The sequence below is a fragment of the Vigna unguiculata genome, chromosome 5 (genome assembly GCF_004118075.2).
Source record: "Vigna unguiculata cultivar IT97K-499-35 chromosome 5, ASM411807v1, whole genome shotgun sequence".
NCBI classification, from domain to species: domain Eukaryota; kingdom Viridiplantae; phylum Streptophyta; class Magnoliopsida; order Fabales; family Fabaceae; genus Vigna; species Vigna unguiculata.
The window spans coordinates 42,259,498-42,279,860 of record NC_040283.1 but is presented as its reverse complement, the minus strand read 5'-3'; the positions used below and the strand labels follow the sequence as shown (position 1 = coordinate 42,279,860).

Sequence of the window (20,363 nt, the reverse complement as noted above, 5' to 3'; positions counted from 1 at the left end):
CAATAAAACAAGAAAAATTAGATAACGAATTCCAGAATTTAACTCTCATCTTGTACTCTCTGATTTGATTTAGTGTGGAACATTATTAATGTCCAATAATAAACCACATATACAAGATATGAGTCAGATTATAGAAATCAAAATATCATTATTATTCTAAAAAAGTAAAATAACAGATCATCTTAATAAGCTCTGCAAAAGTACACGAAAAGGAAAGTCAAGAGCACTGACTTGCATACGGTGGATAAGGGAATTCCATATTTTCCTTTGCCAAATAAACCTTTGAAAAATGGCCAGTAGCACACAACCAAAATAGAACAGCAAAACACTTCTCCTATGCCAGATCCATCACCATTTCTAACAGGTGTTTCCCATCCCAACAACTTGGTAACCAGTGCTATGAGTTGAATAAGCAAAATAGTTGTGCCAGGCACAAAAATTGGAGAATTGTTGAAAGTGAATCTACCGTTGTTTTCGTTAGCACCCTCGTTGGATGATGGTTGCTCTTTTTTTGTTATTTCAAACACATTATTATCTGATATTTTGAATAGCTTAAGTAGGACGTACAAAAATCCAAAAAACCAAGCATTCGTGGTGGTTATCCTTGCCATTCTTTGACTGTTCCACCATGTTCGCATTGACAACCCTGTTCTCAAGTACTCTACAAGAGTAGTTATGTGGTAAATCACAAACATAGTCACAAGAATCCATTGTCCAAGTTCCTGCCGACCATTGAAACAGCGAGAAAAATGTGCATTTAGTAAGTAATCGGATATGATGTAATATTTTGAAATTTATGTAACTATCTTTTTACAACATTCAAAGAAAGCACCAAGTAACCAATAAAAGTAGGTTGATGGAAGAATAAGAGATTGTTTAAATGTTAAAGGTTCTAAATCACGATTATGATGACGTTTGTACTCACTTATATAATATAAAATTTATTTTATTTTTAATTGATATGAGATTTTTAGCACATTTATTACCTCAAAATATATACATCTAGAACATGTAACTAGATTATATGATAAGTCCTATAAATAATAAATCTTAGTAATACAGACTTGAAATAACTTAAATATCATCCTGAAGAGACTTAGTCATCCTGAATAGACTTAGTGTTTAACTTAACCCTATAAATTCGATGTAAAGTAAGTTTTGATCTCAATAAACTTTAAATTCATCGTATTTCTAGTCGAGATATTTGATATCAATAATTATATTACAAAATCGTGATACTATCTTCAGGATTATGCTAGCTAAACTTCTGACTCTGAAGTAGATTTATATTTTATGAAAATTGAAATTTAATGAGTCAATATGAATAAACATGACTGTATCTATGAGTTTGAAATGTGCATGTGATCTGAGTTCATACCTTGGGCAAGAAAGTAGAGTTGTTGATGATGCAATAAGCAGGGAGAAGAGTGTAGCATATTTCAGGAACAGATCGTAAGCCCCAAGTGATTACCCAAAGATAGCCCAAGCACTGTCTGAATTGGAGGTTACCAAACAGGGTTAAAAAAATTGGATTGTTTTTGCTTAGGAGAATATCAAGCAACCCTGAGGTCCATCTCTTTTGTTGACTCATTACATTTATCACATCTTGAGGTGAACAACCCATAAACGGTATAAGCTCTGGTGAACAAGTTTCAGATCTCCAACCTTTTGCGTGAATTTTCAGTCCTGTAAGTGCATCTTCTGATGTTGATCCATACATCCAACCCACCTAATTAACATTTTTTTCAACTACTCAAAATTAACACTAATCACCAAAAAACTTAACTTTTTCAACAACAAATTATCTTTTATTTACATTTTTTTTTGTTTGATTTGGTGAATACTTATTTTCTCTTTTGCTTACCTGTTTACCCCAAGCAGTGCCGTAGTCATATTCACAAGTACCAACTTCTTTCGCTGCCTCAACATTTTTCCAAATATTATTATTAGAAGCCAATGTCTTCCCTTCCAAAGCATTAGTAGCTGATTCCACAAACCTCTTTGAACTTCCAAATATTCTTTCCTTTTCTGAGAGTTTCCCTGCGCACACATTTACATTGGAACATGTATATCAGATAAATATCATTTCTAAAATTGAAGTTTCTTATCAGTTGATAAACATATGAAGATCTTTTGAAACTCAGGATGAGTATAACAATGTTATAAACGATAACAGTGAAATCAAAGTACCATCAGTGATGTCATCATGCTTCTTTCCATTTCGAATGTGATGATCAGGAGAAAGGCCATAAATTACTTGTCTTCTGTGCAAGCAATTTGTTCCTACGTAAAATATTCCTTGGATCCCTGCTAACCCACCACCTAGGTACTGCATTACACAAAAGGAGATTGTGTTAACTTCATTTTTTATCAGTAAATTTTAGTTGTTAGTATTTTGGCTTAATTACTGTTTCAGTCCTCTAATTTGTTGGCAAATTTCAAAATGGTCCTTCTATTATTCAGAGTCTCAATTTAGTCCTCAAGTTTTCAAAAGTGACTCAATTTAGTCTTCAAAGTTAACAGCGTGAAAATGAATAACGGAATAGTGACATGGCTGTTTTACTCTGTCTCACTTCGAATTACGTGGCTCGTTACACTGTGCTTATGTGAAAGGTGAATTGGATTGAATGTAATTAGGGTTATTAATATTGGAATTAGGAGTAGGGGTGAAAAAGATTTGTCGAGGCATTGCGTTGGTGTGAGGAAATGGGAGCAGCATCAATTTCGTTCTTGGGGTTATCATCTGTAACCGGAATCGTGGAGCATATTCTAGGTTAGTTGTGCTTAGAATTTTATGGCTTGTGTTTTAGGGTTTTGTGGATTTTGGGTATAGGGTATAGGGTATAGGGTTTTGATTTTGGGGGTTTTGGGTACAACAACCTCTCCACATTGACAAATGGAGACACACCCAACCCTTTCCACCCACCACCAAGAGAAGACACACCACGAATTTCATTGGGTAAACAAGTGCAAGACTTACAGGAGTTGGCTTCGGACATGTCTCTCAACAACAAAATCTGGGGCCAAAATAATTAGAAGAATGTTGTGCAGCAACGTAGCGGAGGAGAAGAATGAATTTAGGATGCTGGAAAAAATTTAGGGTTTCATGATTTCCATTTCAAAACAAAGTTAAACCTTTTCAACATATGTCACGTCAACTGCTCTTGCCTCTTAAAAACGTTGACACGTATCAATACAACTGTGCCACCTCACTACTGTTTGAACAACTTTTGTTCAAATTAAACGGAGAGGACTAAATTAAGTCACTTTTCAAAACTTGAGAACTAAATTGAGACTCTGAATAATAGAAGGACCAATTTGAAATTTGCTAACAAATTAGAGGACTAAAATAGTAATTAAGCCTAATATTTTTTAATGGTAAAGTTGAATCTACATTCTCTCATTTTCCTTTCAAACTCACAAAGTCAATCTTATAATTCTCAAATGTTAATGAGAACTTAAACCTAAAATTTCTCTCATCCTCTTTTTCAACTTTTATCATTGAGTCAACCTCGTTACTTCTAATTCTTTGTCTGTTCATAATAACGCTTTGTGAAACTTGACTCACCAGAAACGTTGCCACAAGTTGATTTCCAAAAGGGTCATCCTTCAAGGCATCGTAGAATTGCTGTATACATTGTGCAAATCCAACTTCTTTCTCTCCCTTTGAATCTAGCAAAATGCAGAGGGCGTGTAGAACAATCTTTGGATTATGAACATACATGTCACAGTCTACGTTCAGGATAAAAGGAGCATTTGTCATCACTCCAGAAACTCTTGTCTGTTCATGATACAAAAATGTGTAAGAATTCTGAATACAATTACTAAGTAGTAACAGAATAATAAGAAGAAAAGAAACTGACCAACACATTCATGGCACCAGCTTTATGATGATGGGGATGTTCCTGCTTCTTTTCTCTAGATACGTACACTAAGTGTGGCAACTCGTCTGAAAGACCTTTGTTTTCGCAAATTACCTAATAACATGTGCAAAAATATTTGTTTTTGCATGTTACATGACAACACTGCAAAACTATTTCTTTGGAAGAAAATGATACTTTAACTACTAAATTTTGACAACTTTCTCTTATAATATGAGATGTCATTTTCTAAATAGTTTTGAGATATTGTGAATGAGAAAAAAGAAAAAATAAAAATACACTTAAAAGATGATACCTAAAATTATAAGAAAAAGTTATCAAAATTTAATAATAAAAAATCATTTTCCTACTTTTAAAGCTGTATCAGGAAGTGAAGTAAACCTTTACCCATATGATATCATCGAAACAAAATATAAAAATCAAATATCTTTGAGTTTAATTTTATTCTAATTTAATGTCAAGTTCAAATTAATATTTTATAGTTCGATTTAGATGAGCTTTTATGATTTCTTTTTACTAATGTACAATTGTTAAGCTTTTAAAAATATTAAAATAAATATTTGTAAAAGAATTATTAAACATTTAATAATAAAAATGGTGGAATAAACGCATAAAATATGAGTTTACTTTATAATAATAATTATATTTATTTTATATTTACAAATAAATTATATAATCTTATAACTAAAAGGTAGAACATAAAATTAATATTAAACTTTTTATAACTATAAATGTAGTATAAATAAAATAGCAATAAAGCAACAAATCATATCGTTAGTTTTTTTTAAGAGAAAAATCAATGTATTTCAATTCAAAATTATAAGACAACGATTTTATATATTTTTTACTCATATATTAATCAACTAATCAACTATAGTCAAAATGAATCATTAACTCTAATACTATTAAGATTTTTTTCTTCGAGAGGAGAATTTGGAAATATTTGATATCAGAGGATCATAGATAAACTCATGTAAGAGACTCAAATATCACTTTCAACTTAAAATTTAATATAATAAATTTTTGTGTCTTTCTAGTTATATATTAATAATTTTACACATTTTTACCAATATAAAATTTCCAACTCGTCTTAAATTCCTAGCATATATTTCTATTAATTACTAAATTTTTAAAAAGACGATTATATTTAAATAAATAAACAGTTTATTTTTATTTAAATTAAATACAAATTATTTGGTTGAAGAAAAAGTAAACCCAACAAATTAAGAAAATATTAATTAATTTAACATTTGTTAGATCGATTTTTAATTATTATTTTTGGATCAGATATATGAAGCATTAATGGATGTCAAAAAAATCTGTACCCACATATATCTGCAGATAAAACCCGTAAGGGTAGGAAATGAATATTAAAAATAGACACCCGCGGGTAACAGATATGAGTATTTTTTATATCAGCATGTTAATGAGACAGGTACATGTATCATAGTATCTATACCCGTGAAAACTCATACTATAATTTAAATTTAAAAAATAAATAAAGAAACATGATTAAAACATTAACACATCCATTTTGAATGAGTTTTTTTACTAATTGGTTTTAAAAAATATCTAATTATTTGTAAACTGTCATTCAACACTATTTAAATGGATTATGTGCACTTTATTTGAAATTTATGAATGTTATGCATTGTATTTTTAGTTAAATTTATAATTAAAATATGTTGTTAAATATTAATTATTCTTTTGTAAATACTCATATACCCATAGATATCCGTGGATTAAAAAAAATGCAGATACCTGCATAACGAATACCCGCATGGATATAGGTACGGGTACGAAACAGATATTTATTCAGCGGGCAAGATATGAGAGAGTTATACCCGTACCCTACTCCCTACCCGTCATGTTGACATTCCTAATCAATACTTTAATTTGGGTCACATATCCATAACAAATCCGTATTTAATACTTTAGGATAATTTATCGATACTTATCAATGAAGTATCTAATTTATAAAATAGTATTACTTTCATGATGAAAATAATTTATAACTTTTTAGGTCGACAACTTTAATATATAATTTTAATTTAAATTCACACAATAACAATAATATATTTACTATATTTATAAATATATTGATCAAATATGTATCATATATGATGTATGATATTCATGAATCATGAGATCAGATTGATTTTCAACACTTTTAACATAGTAAACGAAAACTCAGTTATCATCACATTTTTTAGTGAAAAAAATTAAAATAACGAGATTTGCAATATTTCAGACCGCCAATCCATTATCTATTGCACCACTGTAGCTTAGAAAGTACGTTTAACACGTATTTAGCTGTATATTATTGTAATATGTTAAAACAGTTTTGCTATAATAGTTTTATTTTTCAGTGATTATATTATATTGCATAAGAAAAAAATAATTTAAGAGAAATTTAAATAAAAATTAATATTTTATTGAAATATAATAATTTCATCAAATCTAATTTTGTTTGAAATATATAAGGAAAACGAATTGACAGAATAGGAAAAGAGAAGTACATATATTTATGTTGTTAAGTGCAATAATTTATGATGTACCTTAATTATGGTTGGATGGTTTTTAAGCTGTGTATCAGAGAAGATGGCAAATTCTCCTATAAGTGGAATGGAATCTTGTGCTGCATTCATAATTTTACTGCAGAGGTCCTCATACTCATTCTGCAAACAAAAGACAAACAGATATAACGTTGGATGAAGTTTTGAAATAACATAACTAATTATTGAAGATATATTAATTAATATCAGATAATTAAATATTTTATAATATTATAAGTTTATACTTTTTAATTTATTTTAAATTTCTGTAATCTAACTTAAAAATAATAAATTCAAGTAATATTTGTGAAGAAATTAGAATTTAAAATAGTTATCATTTCTTAATAAAATAAATAAATATTTTATTAAAAATAAAAATAAATAATTAAGAAACTAATAAATAAGTGTCATATCAAATTAATAATACAAAAAAGAATAACAACACAGCAATAACCCAAAAAACTTAATCCCAAAAACTCTTTTACTGTTGGATTCGAATATTTTTGGACAACAAGTTTATGAATATTTTTTCTTTGTTTTCAAGTTTTGGATGCTAATTTGAAATCTCTAGAGAGAAAAATTATTCACAATAATGATGCTAGTTTAAATTATGCATATCTTTTTTTTTTTTATATAGATTTTATTATTTGGTTTACTTTGAGTAATTAGTGCATACTTGTTTTATTTTTATGATTGTGTAAATGAATTTCTTTTAATATGTACAACTCATAATTTTATTCTTTCATCAAGAAAGTTTTCCAGAATAAAAACTTTGTATCTAGTTTTTTCTATGTAATTTTTATGTTATTATTTTTAAATAAAATTAATACATTTTCGTCCTTAAATTATTATAATTTTTTTAGTAAATGACATCTAGAGATTATATTTTAATATATTATGAAATATAATTTTTAATAATAATTTAAGAAAGAAAAAGATATTTAACTTTTAAATATTATAGTAGAGTGGAAAGAACTTCATTTTCCTTATCACGTTTTTGAATTGTCAATTTTCCTTATCTTGAGAATTTTGCCATACATATGCAACTTGTACAGTGGCATTTAGTGCAAGTGATTGCAAATGGAAAATTGGATTTTGTTTTAGCTATGTGGATCAGTTTACGTCAATTTGTCAACCTGTTTGTCTTTATGTTGGAAAGATTGAACTGAAACAAGACTATTATTAAAAAACAAACAAATAAAACAATGTTCCCGAAGACTACAAAACTATAACTTCTCACAATAACATTTAAAAACCATAAAGAAAAAAGTTGTAATTGGCAGTTATAGCATAAGAAAAATATTTATTAAAATTAATTTTGAACTAAAAATTCTAAGCAAAATCCATGGCATGTTTGCTTGTTAACAAGTTTTTATAAAAGTCTTAAATTTATTATACACAACAACTTCAATAAGATGAAAAGTGAGAGATTACCAGGTTTGTGTACAGAACTTTTGTGGTCGTTAACAAAATCAAGTTGAAGATTTTCTATATGACAAATTTATTTAAATATTACAAAAATTGACAAGTCAAAAATATTATTGGTCATGAAACAAGTTGTTCTGTCAACTCAGGAATATTTCAAAATTAAAATCGTAAAAACTCCCAACGATTTATTTCATGAATATAAAGGAAAATTATTCTTTAATTTCTATTTCTTTTACTCTTATCCTTTATTTTTTTTACGTGTGCATCATTATTCTTTAAAATAAAAATAATATATTAATTAATAATCTACACTAAATTACGTAAAAAATAAAAAATAGAATCCAAATAGAAAATACATAGTATCATTATCTATTTATTTAGAAAAGTTAATTCGTCATAAATAGTTGTGACTACTTCGTTGTTAACATTTTGTACTAATTCAGAGCAAATTATTAACCGAAGTTATCATAACTACATACGACTTCATTTTTGATTTGTACGTTTCCGTAATATATGAGCAAATTTACCCTAGATACATAAAAAAAAAAAAAACCAAGTTGAAAGTATATGATGTTACCTTGAGTCTTCGCCATTCTTGAACAAATTCCGGTGAATCTTGATTGTTTGCAGGATTGGTGTTGGTAGAGAAGTATCTGAAGGGCACTCTGAGTTGAATGCTGTACTTCTTACAAAAGGGTACCCAAAGCTTAGCAAAGTTAGAAGCTTGGAGAAGGGCATAGAAGTTAAGAGGGGAGCATCCATCATCAGAAACATAGCAAGCTAACTTGTTGGTAGGATAATCAAGTGCCAACAGAGACAACACAGTGTTGATTGTGATGATAGGTGGCTCAAGCACAGGGTCTGCAGTTGTCACAAATAGGTCAACTGCTGGAAGCTCAGCCTCAGGTACCCTGTCGGAAACACACATCTATTATATATGTAATAAAACAAACAAGCAGGGTCATATGTAGTACAACTTGACCAAACAGTATTAACTATAGACAAACATCATCATTATTATGACATTACTACCGAAGCAAGAGACGGTCTATGTAGGTTGTGGTGTGTGCAGGAGACCATTTGGTGTTGATGACGAGAATCCAAGCGAAAGTGAACCATGATTCGCATGTGACGGTAACGAAGAAAAGGAAGGTGTTGCTGTCATGCCGGAAAATACGATAAGCAAGAAGCAGGAGAAGGAGGAGCAGAATGAAGGAATCCATTGTTCTTGAAAACGTGTGCTTCACCCAAGTTTTATCATAAAGAGGGAGACTTTTTTCATTCGCCATGTTCAGGAAATCAATGGATGACTCAATGGCCGAAATGGGGTGAATGTGGCTTTATATTGTGACAGACCCTATTTCAGACGTCTTGAACACGCAGTTGCTTGATGATAAGGTAGGTTGAACGAGTGAAAGGAAATATAATACAAGTAAGAAAGGGTAAGTTACATTCTGTGAATAAAGAAAAAACTAAAATAGTTGAACAAACTTGATCAAGTTACTGCATATTTTCTTGTAAGAGAGAAACAAAGTGAATAGTAAGTGAACCAGAGATAATAATATTTTAATTTATTATTTATTATTTATATTTTATCTATCATTTTAATTATTTATTGTATTACTTACCATAGTATAATATAATGATTTAAATGTAATTAAAATAAATTAAAATATTATTATCCATAGTTAATAAATTAGTTTAGTACTGTTGATTCAGAATAATTTTTTTTTTAAATAGTCACTTTTTATTTCTCTCTCCAAAATTAATGTTGTCAAGCAAATTCATTTAGTTTTATTCAGTCGGTTTCATTAATCAACCAGACAATAAGAGACGTAGCAATGGCAACAGATATGGTCTACGATCCGTTAGTCTAGTTTGGTGGGTTCTATTACAATTTTTAATCCGTTAGTCTATTTTATTTGGTTCGTTCGCAGGTTAGAGATGAAAGGGCGTCCTTTTTTTAAATAAAATATAATTTAAAAATTATTATTGTATAATATTATTTTTTTAATGAGATAAATAAATAATAATATTATAATTTAAACTATCAAGATTTATAAATTAAGTTTTACTTATTAATTATAATACAATATTTTAACAAATAAATGTAAATAATCTTTTTAAAATTTTCTAATTAAAAATATTAATTAATCAATTAAAACTTAAAATTTATTCACGGTATACTTTTAATATATTCATCTATAGTTATAATTGAAAAAAGCTTTAGAAAATAAAGATTAAATATATTTTTGTCCTTTATTTTAATAATATTTGAAATTAGATTTTTAAAAAAATTTAAATAAATTTAGTTTATTATCTTAGATCTAATTCTTTTAATTAACTAAATTTTATTAATTTTATTTGACGTTTCAAATATATTTTTCAGGTAACATAGAAACGTCAAATAAATTTACAAAAATTTAATTTAGAAGATTAAGTCCATGCATTTAAAGAGTTGAGACACTAAACTAATTCAAAACTTTTTAAAAAAATTAATTCTAATTTTTAAAAACAAAAATATATTTAACTCTAGAAAAAACAAGTCAACTTTTAACTTATAAAATTCTCGGAACGTGTATTTTATAACATAGATCAATAGTAACCGAATCGAAACAGTTGAACTGAGTCATATTGTCATTTCTGAAAATAGTATATTTGATTCATATTAAGAGAACTATTAAAATATGTAGGGGTAATTTTTAAAGTGTTTTTAAATGATTTTTTATTTATTTTTAGGTAGATATTGGAATTTGAATTGAAAGTGGATGATCGAGATGTTTTAGTAAAAAAGGGAGGGTTTGTAGTTTCATGGGTTGGCCTCATAAATGTAATTAATTGTTACATAGATGGTTGGGAACATGGTCATGTGTCCACCTTCTGTCAATCTGTTATTTCGTCGTACAAGTTTTATGGCAATTTAAAATCACCAATAAAATAGGTACTCTTTAAGCGCTCAAAATGAGTGGGGTTATTTATCATCAATTGAGTTTGAGTCATGATCGATGGGCAGTCCAAATTCACTATTAAATTATTTTTTCTTTATTGACCTATTCAGTCAAAAAAGTCTTAATATCAAGTAGGCTATTGTGCTTGTTAGTATTTATTAAGACTATAAATAGACTAAGCAATGATACTTTTGTTGCAAGTTTCATGGTGAATGCTATGTGACAACCACATATAACCAAGCAAAAGGGGACACTGGTAATCATTATATGCCACTTAACAAGTCCACATAACGTCACGTGATGCAAATTAAGAGACCCAAAACACAGTTTATCCCAGAAGTAACAGTAATAATGAAATAAAGAAAAGAAGAAGAAGAAGCAGATCTAAATTGGAAGCACATGAGTGATGAAAGCAGTTATTTTGAAGATTTTGAATGCAGAAAAAGGAAAAGGGTAAAAGGGGTGGAATTGAATTAGAGGGAAAGTATATACCTTGGGGAATGGAAATGATGGGTTGGGAAGAGCAATCACAGACGCAGGGAGTGCAAGAAGAAGAAGAATGGTTGATGAGTTCGATGAGGTGCCAGTAGAGAGGGGGACCCACTATGTAGCCGGCAATGGACATCGCCACCACCCACAAACCAAACCTCACCACAACGCCGCCGCAATTCATCTCTCTCACAAACTCTGCACTCTGAATTATGCTGTGCAGAAAAGAGTGAAAGAAGAGAGAAATTGAAGTCGGCAATGGTAGACAAACACTTTAAACAACCCCCTCTTTTTTTTTTTTCTTCTTCTGTATTTATTCTTACGTGTCTCATTTAATTCTTTAATAAATATATTTTTATCTTATCGTAGTACTAAAATATACTTTAAAAAGTGACTTTATTTCAACACATTCTCACAATAATAAAAAAAAGAAAAATTGTATGAATATCTTACATTGTTGTTTTTGGGCTATGTTTTTTTTCTCCCCTCGAATATCGTTGTCTCTGTGTTGTTTATTTATAATGTTTTTGACTTTTTAAGAGACATTGGTTGTTCCACCACCGAGCCTAATTAAGTTTCCGTTACACTTGCATTTTGGATATTAAAACTTCTGTGCTCTCCTAACTAACTTTTCAAAAATTTTGTATTAAGTTTAGGTTTTAATTTTATACTATTAAATTTAAAATTTCTTCTGTGAAAGAAAGAACAAATGAAAGGGATTACGTTCACATGTTTTCTTCTCTTTTATTGCGAGAACTATATATCATGTGTTTAAATTGCAGGAAAAATATTAAACATATTTTTATGATAAATTCAGTTTCTCTAAAATGAAAATTTTATTATGTGATAATTATTAAAAAATAATGATTAAGATGGCAATAAATATGTGTGCATGATAAATGACAAAGTTTTTAAACTTTTGACTATTAATTAATTTTCCAATCCTTTAAAGAATACATCTTAATTTTTATTCATGACTCCTCATTAGTTTAAATCTCTCAAGTGTTTTTCCTTAGAAAAAAATTTCAACCATCATACTAAAACTGATGATTTGTGCTGGTGGCTAGTTCAAACAAAAATAATCATTGTGGTAAAACTTAACTACGATTATAAAATAAAAAGAAATATAATAAGATAATTAATGGAAACAAACATATCTATCTATAGTAAAAACTGTAATAAAACTTAACTTGATTACTGTATCAATTAATGTATTCTAACAGTTGAACCATACAATAAGAAGAATATGAAGTAGCAAAATACATTAAAAACAAGAAAAATCGTATTTTGATTCTTAGAATTTGACTCTCATATTCTCTTATGTGATTTAGTCTGAAATATTGATTAATTTTTTATTTTGTCATGAAATTAACCGGCACGAGTCATCCTTAATAAGCTCTGCAAAAGTACACGAAAAGGAAAGTCAAGAGCACTGACTTGCATACGGTGGATAAGGGAATTCCATATTTTCCTTTGCCAAATAAACCTTTGAAAAATGGCCAGTAGCACACAACCAAAATAGAACAGCAAAACACTTCTCCTATGCCAGATCCATCACCATTTCTAACAGGTGTTTCCCATCCCAACAACTTGGTGACCAGTGCTATGAGTTGAATAAGCAAAATAGTTGTGCCAGGCACAAAAATTGGAGACTTGTTGAAAGTGAATCTACCGTTGTTTTCGTTAGCACCCTCGTTGGATGATGGTTGCTCTTTTTTTGTTATTTCAAACACATTATCTGATATTCTGAATAGCTTAAGCAGGACGTGCAAAAATCCAAAAAACCAAGCATTCGTGGTGGTTATCCTTGCCATTCTTTGACTGTTCCACCATGTTCGCATTGACAACCCTGTTCTCAAGTACTCTACAAGAGTAGTTATGTGGTAAATCACAAACATAGTCACAAGAATCCATTGTCCAAGTTCCTGCCGACCATTGAAACAGCGAGAAAAATGTGCATTTAGTAAATAATTGGATATGAAGTAATATTTTGAAATTTGTGTAACTATCTTAAAACTCTTGTACCTTTTTACAGCATTCTAAGAAAGCACCAAGTAAACAATAAAAGTAGGTTGATGGAAGAATAAGAGATTGTTTAAATGTTAAGGTTCTAAATCATGGATATATGCATGCATGTTCTTAAGAATTATACCTTAATCTAACTCGATCTCTCAAAATGGATCACTAAAATAACATTTGCATTTATTTGTATAATGTTAAATTTATCTTATTTACAATTGATATGAGATTTTCAACACACTTCTCACCTCAAGATATATACATCTAAAACATATAATTAAATGACATGATAAGTTCAATAAATAATAAATTTTACTAAGACAGACTTGAAATAACTTTAATATCATCCTAAATAGACCTGGTGTTTAACTTAATCCTGTAAACTCGAGGTAAAGTAAGATTTGAACTTAATATACTTTAATTTCATCATATTTTTAGTCGAGACATCTGACATCAATAATTATATTACAAGAACGTGCTGAGGATTATGCAAGCTAAATTTTTGACTGTGAAGAGATTTATATTTTATGAAAATTGAAGTGTAATTAGTCAATATGAATAAAAATGACTTTATCTATGAGTTTGAAATGTGCATGTAATCTAAGTTCATACCTTGGGCAAGAAAGTAGAGTTGTTGATGATGCAATAAGCAGGGAGAAGAGTGTAGCATATTTCAGGAACAGGTCGTAAGCCCCAAGTGATTACCCAAAGATAGCCCAAGCACTGTCTGAATTGGAGGTTACCAAACAGGGTTAAAAAAATTGGATTGTTTTTGCTTAGGAGAATATCAAGCAACCCTGAGGTCCATCTCTTTTGTTGACTCATTACACTTATCACATCTTGAGGTGAACAACCCATAAACGCTATAAGCTCTGGTGAACAAGTTTCAGATCTCCAACCTTTTGCGTGAATTTTCAGCCCTAGAAGTGCATCTTCTGATGTTGATCCATACATCCAACCCACCTAATTAACATTTTTTTCAACTACTCAAAATTAACACTAATCATAGAAAAAGTTGACTTGTTCAACAACAAATTATCTTTTAATTACATTTTTTGTGTTTGTTTTGGTGAATACTTGTTTTCTCTTTTTCTTACCTGTTTACCCCAAGCAGTGCCGTACTCAAATTCACAACTACCAACTTCTTTCGCTGCCTCAACATTTTTCCAAATATTATTATTGGAAGCCAATGTCTTCCCTTCCAAAGCATTAGTAGCTGATTCCACAAACCTCTTTGAACTTCCAAATATTCTTTCCTTTTCTGAGAGTTTCCCTGCGCACACATTTACATTGGAACATGTATATCAGATAAATATCATTTCCAAAATTGAAGTTTCTTATCAGTTGACAAAAATATCTAGACCTTTTGAAACTCAGAATGAGTATAACAATGTTATAAACGATAACAGTGAAATCAAAGTACCATCAGTGATATCATCATGCTTCTTTCCATTTCGAATGTGATGATCAGGAGAAAGGCCATAAATTACTTGTCTTCTATGCAAGCAATTTGTTCCTACGTAAAATATTCCTTGGATCCCTGCTAACCCACGACCTAGGTACTGCATTACACAGAAGGAGGTTGTGTTAACTTTTTTTTATCAGTAAATTTTAGTTGTTAGTATTTTTTAATGGTAAAGTTGAATCTACATTCTCTAATTTTCCTTTCAAACTCACAAGTGAATCTTATAATTCTCAAATGTTAATGAGAACTTAAACCTAAAATTTCTCTCATTCTCCTTTTCAACTTTATCATTAAGTCAACCTTGTTACTTGTGGTTCTTGGGCGGTTCATAATAACGCTTTTGTGAAACTTGACTCACCAGAAACGCTGCCACAAGTTGATTTCCAAAAGGGTCATCCTTCAAGCCATCGTCGTATTGCTGTATACATTGTGCAAATGCAACTTCTTTCTCTCCCTTTGAATCTAGCAAAATGCAGAGAGCGTGTAGAACAATCTTTGGATTATGAACATACACTTCACAGTCTACGTTCAGGATAAAAGGAGCATTTGTCATCACTCCAGAAACTCTTGTCTGTTCATGATACAAAAAATGTGTAAGAATTCTGAATACAAAATAATGATACACGTTACTATAGTAGTAACAGAATAATATGTTCTTAATTAAGAAGAAAAGAAACTGACCAACACATTCATGGCACCAGCTTTATGATGATGTGGATGTTCCTGCTTCTTTTCTCTAGATACGTACACTAAGTGTGGCAACTCGTCCGAAAGACCTTTGTTTTCGCATATTACCTAATAACATGTGCAAAAATATTTGTTTTTGCATGTTATATGACAACAGTGCAAAAATATTTCTTTGGAAGACGATGATACTTTGAGTATTAAATTTTGACAATTTTCCTTTTTAACATGATATGTCTTTTTTAAATAGTTTTAAAATATTGTAATGAGAAAAAAGAAAAATGGAAGCTATATCAAGAAGTGAAGCAAACCTTTACCGATATGATATCATCGAAACAAAATATAAAAATCAAATATCTTTGAGTTTAATTTTATTCTAATTTAATGTCAAGTTCAAATTAATATTTTATAGTTCGATTTAGATGAGCTTTTATGATTTCTTTTTACTAATGTACAATTGTTAAGCTTTTAAAAATATTAAAATAAATATTTGTAAAAGAATTATTAAACATTTAATAATAAAAATGGTGGAATAAACGCATAAAATTTGAGTTTACTTTATAATAATTATTATATTTACAAATAAATTATATAATATTATAACTAAAAGGTAGAACATAAAATTAATATTAAATTTTTTAGAACTATAAATTTAGTATAAATAAAATAGTAATAAAGATACAAATCATATCTTTAGTTTTTTTTAAGAGAAAAATCAATAATAATAAGTGGTGAACAAATTCATATAATATAAGAAATTACGATGTATTTCGATTCAAAATTATAAGCCAATAATTTTATAATTTTTATTTATTTATATATAATCAACTGTGATCAAAATAAATCATTAACTCTAATATTATTAAGATTTTTTTTTTTCGAGAGGAGAATTTGGAAATATTTGATATCAGAGGATCATAGATAAACTCATGTAAGAGATTCAAATATCACTTTCAATTTAAAAACTTAATATAATAAATTTTTTTATCTTTCTAGCTAAATATTAATAATTTTACACATTTTTACCGATATAAAATTTCCAACTCGTCTTAAATTCCTAGCATATATTTCTATTAATTACTTAATTTTTAAAAAGACGATTATATTTAAATAAATAAATAGTTTATTTTTATTTAAATTAAATACAAATTTTTTGGTTGAAGAAAAAGTAAACCCAACAAATTAAAAAAATATTAATTAATTTAACATTTGTTACATCGATTTTTAATTATTATTTTTATATCGGATATATGAAGCATTAATGAATGTAAAAAAAATCTGTATCTTGTAGATAAAATTCGTAAGGCTAGTAAATGAATATTAAAAATGGATATCTATGTTAATGGGACGGGTACGGGTATCATAAATTTAAATTCGTATCCGTGAAAACTCGTATTGTTATACCATAATTTAAATTAAATAAATAAATATGATTAAAACTTTAAACATTCATTTTGAATGAGTTCTTTTATCAATTGGTATTAAAAAATCTCTAAATCTTTGTAAATCGTCATTAAATGCTATTTAAATATGTTATTAGCACTTTATTTGAAATTTATGAATATTATGCATTGTATTTTTAGTTGAATTTATAATTAAAATATGTTGTTAAATATGAAAAATTTCTTTTGTAAATACCCGCAGGTACCCGTAGATATATGTGGATTTAAAAAAAAAATATGCAGGTACCCGCATAACGAATACCCGTACGGATATGGATACGGGTACGAGACAAATATTTATACAACGGGCAGGATACGAGAGAGTTACTACCCATACCCTACCCGCTTTGTTGACATTCCTAATCAATACTTCAATTTGGGTCAGGTATCCGTAACACATCTGTATTCGATACTTTAGAATAATTTATCGATAATTATCAATAAAGTATCTAATTTATAAAATAGTATTACTTGTATGATGATAATAATTTATAATTTTTTATGTTAACAATTTTAATATATATAATTTTAATTTAGATTCACACAATAACAATAATATATTTACTACATTTTTAAGAATTATTATATATTTTTTAGTATACATATTATATATTATATTCTACTATTTTTAAAATAAATATATCGGTCAAATATCTATCATAGCCAATGTATGATATTCATGAATCATGAGATCAGATTGAATTTTCAATACTTTTAACATTGAGTGTAAACGAAAACTCAGTTATCATCACATTTTTTAGTTATAAAAATTAAAATAACGAGATTTGCAATATTTCAGACGGCCAATCCATTATCTATTGCACCACTATAGCTTAGAAAGTACTTTTAACACGTATTTAGCTGTATATTGTTGTAATATGTTAAAACAGTTTTGTTATAATAGTTTTATTTTTCAGTGAATATATTATATTGCGTAAGAAAAAAAATAATTTAAGCGAAATTAAAATAAATATTAATATTTTATTGAAATATAATAATTTCAGTAAATTTAATTTTTTTTTAAATATAAGGAAAACGAATTGACAGAGTAGGAAAAGAGAAGTACATATATTTATGTTGTTAAGTGCAATAATTTATGATGTACCTTAATTACGGTTGGATGGTTTTTAAGCTGTGTATCAGAGAAGATAGCAAATTCTCCTATAAGTGGAATGGATTCATTTGCTGCATTCATAATTTTACTGCAGAGGTCCTCATACTCATTCTGCAAACAAAAGACAAACAGATATAAGGTTAGATGAAGTTTTGAATATATTAATTAATATCAGATAATTAAATATTTTATAATATTATAAGTTTATACTTTTTAATTTATTTTAAATTTCTGTAATCTAACTTAAAAATAATAAATTCAAGTATATTTGTGAAGAAATTAGAATTTAAAATAGTTATCATTTCTTAATAAAATAAATAAATATTTTATTAAAATAAAAATAAATAATTAAGAAACTAATAAATAAGTGTCATATCAAATTAATAATAAAAAAACAATAACAACACAGCAATAACCCAAAAAAACTTAATCCCAATAACTCTTTTACTGTTGGATTCGAATATTATTTGGACAACAAGTTTATGAATATTTTTTTTTTAAGTTTTGGATGTTAATTTGAAATCTCTAGACAGAAAAATTACTCACAATAATGATGCTAGTTTAAATTATGCATATCTTTTTTTTTATAATTTTATTTATTGGTTTACTTTGAGTAATTAGTGCATTCTTGTTTATGCACTTGTTAGATATTCTTTATATTATTTTTATGATTGTGTAGATGAATTTCTTTTAATATACAACTCATAATTTTATTCTTTCATCAAGAAAGTTTTCCATAATAAAAACTTTGTATCTAGTTTTTTTTTATGTTATTATTTTTAAATAAAATACCATAAAGAAAAACTTTTAATTGGCTGTTAGCATAAATAAATATTTATTACAATTAATTTTGAACTAAAAATTGTAAGCAAAATCCATGGCATGTCTGCTTGTTAACAAGTTTCTATAGAAGTCTTAAATTTACTATACACAACAACTTTAATAAGATGAAAAGTGAGAGATTACCAGGTTTGATTTCAGAATTTTTGTGGTCGTTAACAAAATCAAGATGAAGATTTTCTATATAACAAATTTATTTAAATATTACGAAAATTGACAAGCCAAAAGGTCACGAAACAAGTTGTTCTGTCAACCGATGAATACTTTAAAATTAAAATGGTAAAAACTCCAAACGATTTATTTCATGAATATTTAGAAAAGAAAATTATTTTTTAATTTCTATTTCTTTTACTCTTATATTTTATTTACATTAATCAATCATACACATTAAATCATCATGTCAGAAATTAATCAATGATATTAAATCATCATGTCAGAAAATGAAAGACAAAAGTCTGAACAAAAAATACATGGTATCATTATTTATTTAGAAAAGTTAATTCGTCAGAAATAGTTATGAATACTTCGTTGTTAACATTTTGTACTAATTCAGTGCAAACTATTAACCGAACTTATCATAACTGCATACGACTTCATTCCTGATTTGTAAGTTTCCGTAATATATGAGCAAATTTACCCTAGAGATACATACAAAAAAAACCCAAGTTGAAAGTATATGATGTTACCTTGAGTCTTCGCCAGTCTTGAATAAATTGTGGTGAATCTTCATTGTTTGCAGGGTTGGTGTTGTTGGAGAAGTATCTGAAGGGCACTCTGAGTTGAATGTTGCACTTCTTACAAAAGGGTACCCAAAGCTTAGCAAAGTTAGAAGCTTGGAGAAGGGCATAGAAGTTAAGAGGGGAGCATCCATCATCAGAAACATAGCAAGCTAACTTGTTGGTAGGATAATCAAGTGCCAACAGAGACAACACAGTGTTGATTGTGATGATAGGTGGCTCAAGCACAGGGTCTGCAGTTGTCACAAATAGGTCAACTGCTGGAAGCTCAGCCTCAGGTACCCTGTCGGAAACACACATCTATTATATATGTAATAAAACAAACAAGCAGGGTCATATGTAGTACAACTTGACCAAACAGTATTAACTATAGACAAACATCATCATTATTATGACATTACTACCGAAGCAAGAGACTGTCTATGTAGGTTGTGGTGTGTGCAGGAGACCATTTGGTGTTGATGACGAGAATCCAAGTGAAAGTGAACCATGATTCGCATGTGACGGTAACGAAGAAAAGGAAGGTGTTGCTGTCATGCCGGAAAATACGATAACCAAGAAGCAGGAGAAGGAGGAACAGAATGAAGGAATCCATTGTTCTTGAAAACGTGTGCTTCACCCAAGTTTTATCATAAAGAGGGAGACTTTTTTCATTCGCCATGTTCAGGAAATCAATGGATGACTCAATGGCCGAAATGGGGTGAATGTGGCTTTATATTGTGACAGACCCTATTTCAGACGTCTTGAACACGCAGTTGCTT

The 20,363-nt window shown here is 28.6% G+C and overlaps 2 protein-coding genes across 2 annotated transcripts; both read right to left on the bottom strand.

The window, feature by feature from the left end:
• Positions 1-29: 29 nt before the first annotated feature.
• Positions 30-9,224, bottom strand: LOC114185425 (cellulose synthase-like protein H1). The gene is made up of 9 exons (XM_028073139.1): positions 8,897-9,224; positions 8,442-8,775; positions 6,440-6,559; positions 3,864-3,977; positions 3,569-3,781; positions 2,191-2,329; positions 1,865-2,040; positions 1,379-1,729; positions 30-722 (listed from the first exon to the last, which is right to left on the bottom strand). The coding sequence occupies exons 1-9, from the start codon at positions 9,151-9,153 to the stop codon at positions 183-185; spliced, it is 2,244 nt and encodes a 747-aa protein (XP_027928940.1). The 5' UTR covers positions 9,154-9,224; the 3' UTR covers positions 30-182.
• LOC114185427 (cellulose synthase-like protein H1) lies at positions 30-20,307 on the bottom strand. Its single transcript, XM_028073141.1, has 10 exons — positions 20,007-20,307; positions 19,552-19,885; positions 18,017-18,136; positions 15,467-15,580; positions 15,144-15,356; positions 14,744-14,882; positions 14,418-14,593; positions 13,933-14,283; positions 12,689-13,226; positions 30-181 (listed from the first exon to the last, which is right to left on the bottom strand). The coding sequence occupies exons 1-9, from the start codon at positions 20,261-20,263 to the stop codon at positions 12,690-12,692; spliced, it is 2,241 nt and encodes a 746-aa protein (XP_027928942.1). The 5' UTR covers positions 20,264-20,307; the 3' UTR covers positions 30-181; position 12,689.
• Between the last annotated feature and the right edge of the window lie 56 nt (positions 20,308-20,363).

What these genes read in the sequence shown, in the direction of transcription:
- LOC114185425 (XM_028073139.1), bottom strand. Translation starts at nt 9,153, where the DNA reads ATGGCGAATGAAAAAAGTCTCCCTCTTTATGATAAAACTTGGGTGAAG. An exon ending in AAGAATGGCGAAGACTCAAG is followed by an intron (nt 6,560 to 8,441) that starts GTAACATCATAT and finishes TTTTGTTTGCAG; the next exon opens with AATGAGTATGAGGACCTCTG. An exon ending in CTGGTGCCATGAATGTGTTG is followed by an intron (nt 3,782 to 3,863) that starts GTCAGTTTCTTT and finishes TATCATGAACAG; the next exon opens with ACAAGAGTTTCTGGAGTGAT.
- LOC114185427 (XM_028073141.1), bottom strand. Translation starts at nt 20,263, where the DNA reads ATGGCGAATGAAAAAAGTCTCCCTCTTTATGATAAAACTTGGGTGAAG. An exon ending in ACCATCCAACCGTAATTAAG is followed by an intron (nt 15,581 to 18,016) that starts GTACATCATAAA and finishes ACATGTTATTAG; the next exon opens with GTAATATGCGAAAACAAAGG. An exon ending in GCACTGCTTGGGGTAAACAG is followed by an intron (nt 14,284 to 14,417) that starts GTAAGAAAAAGA and finishes AATGTTAATTAG; the next exon opens with GTGGGTTGGATGTATGGATC.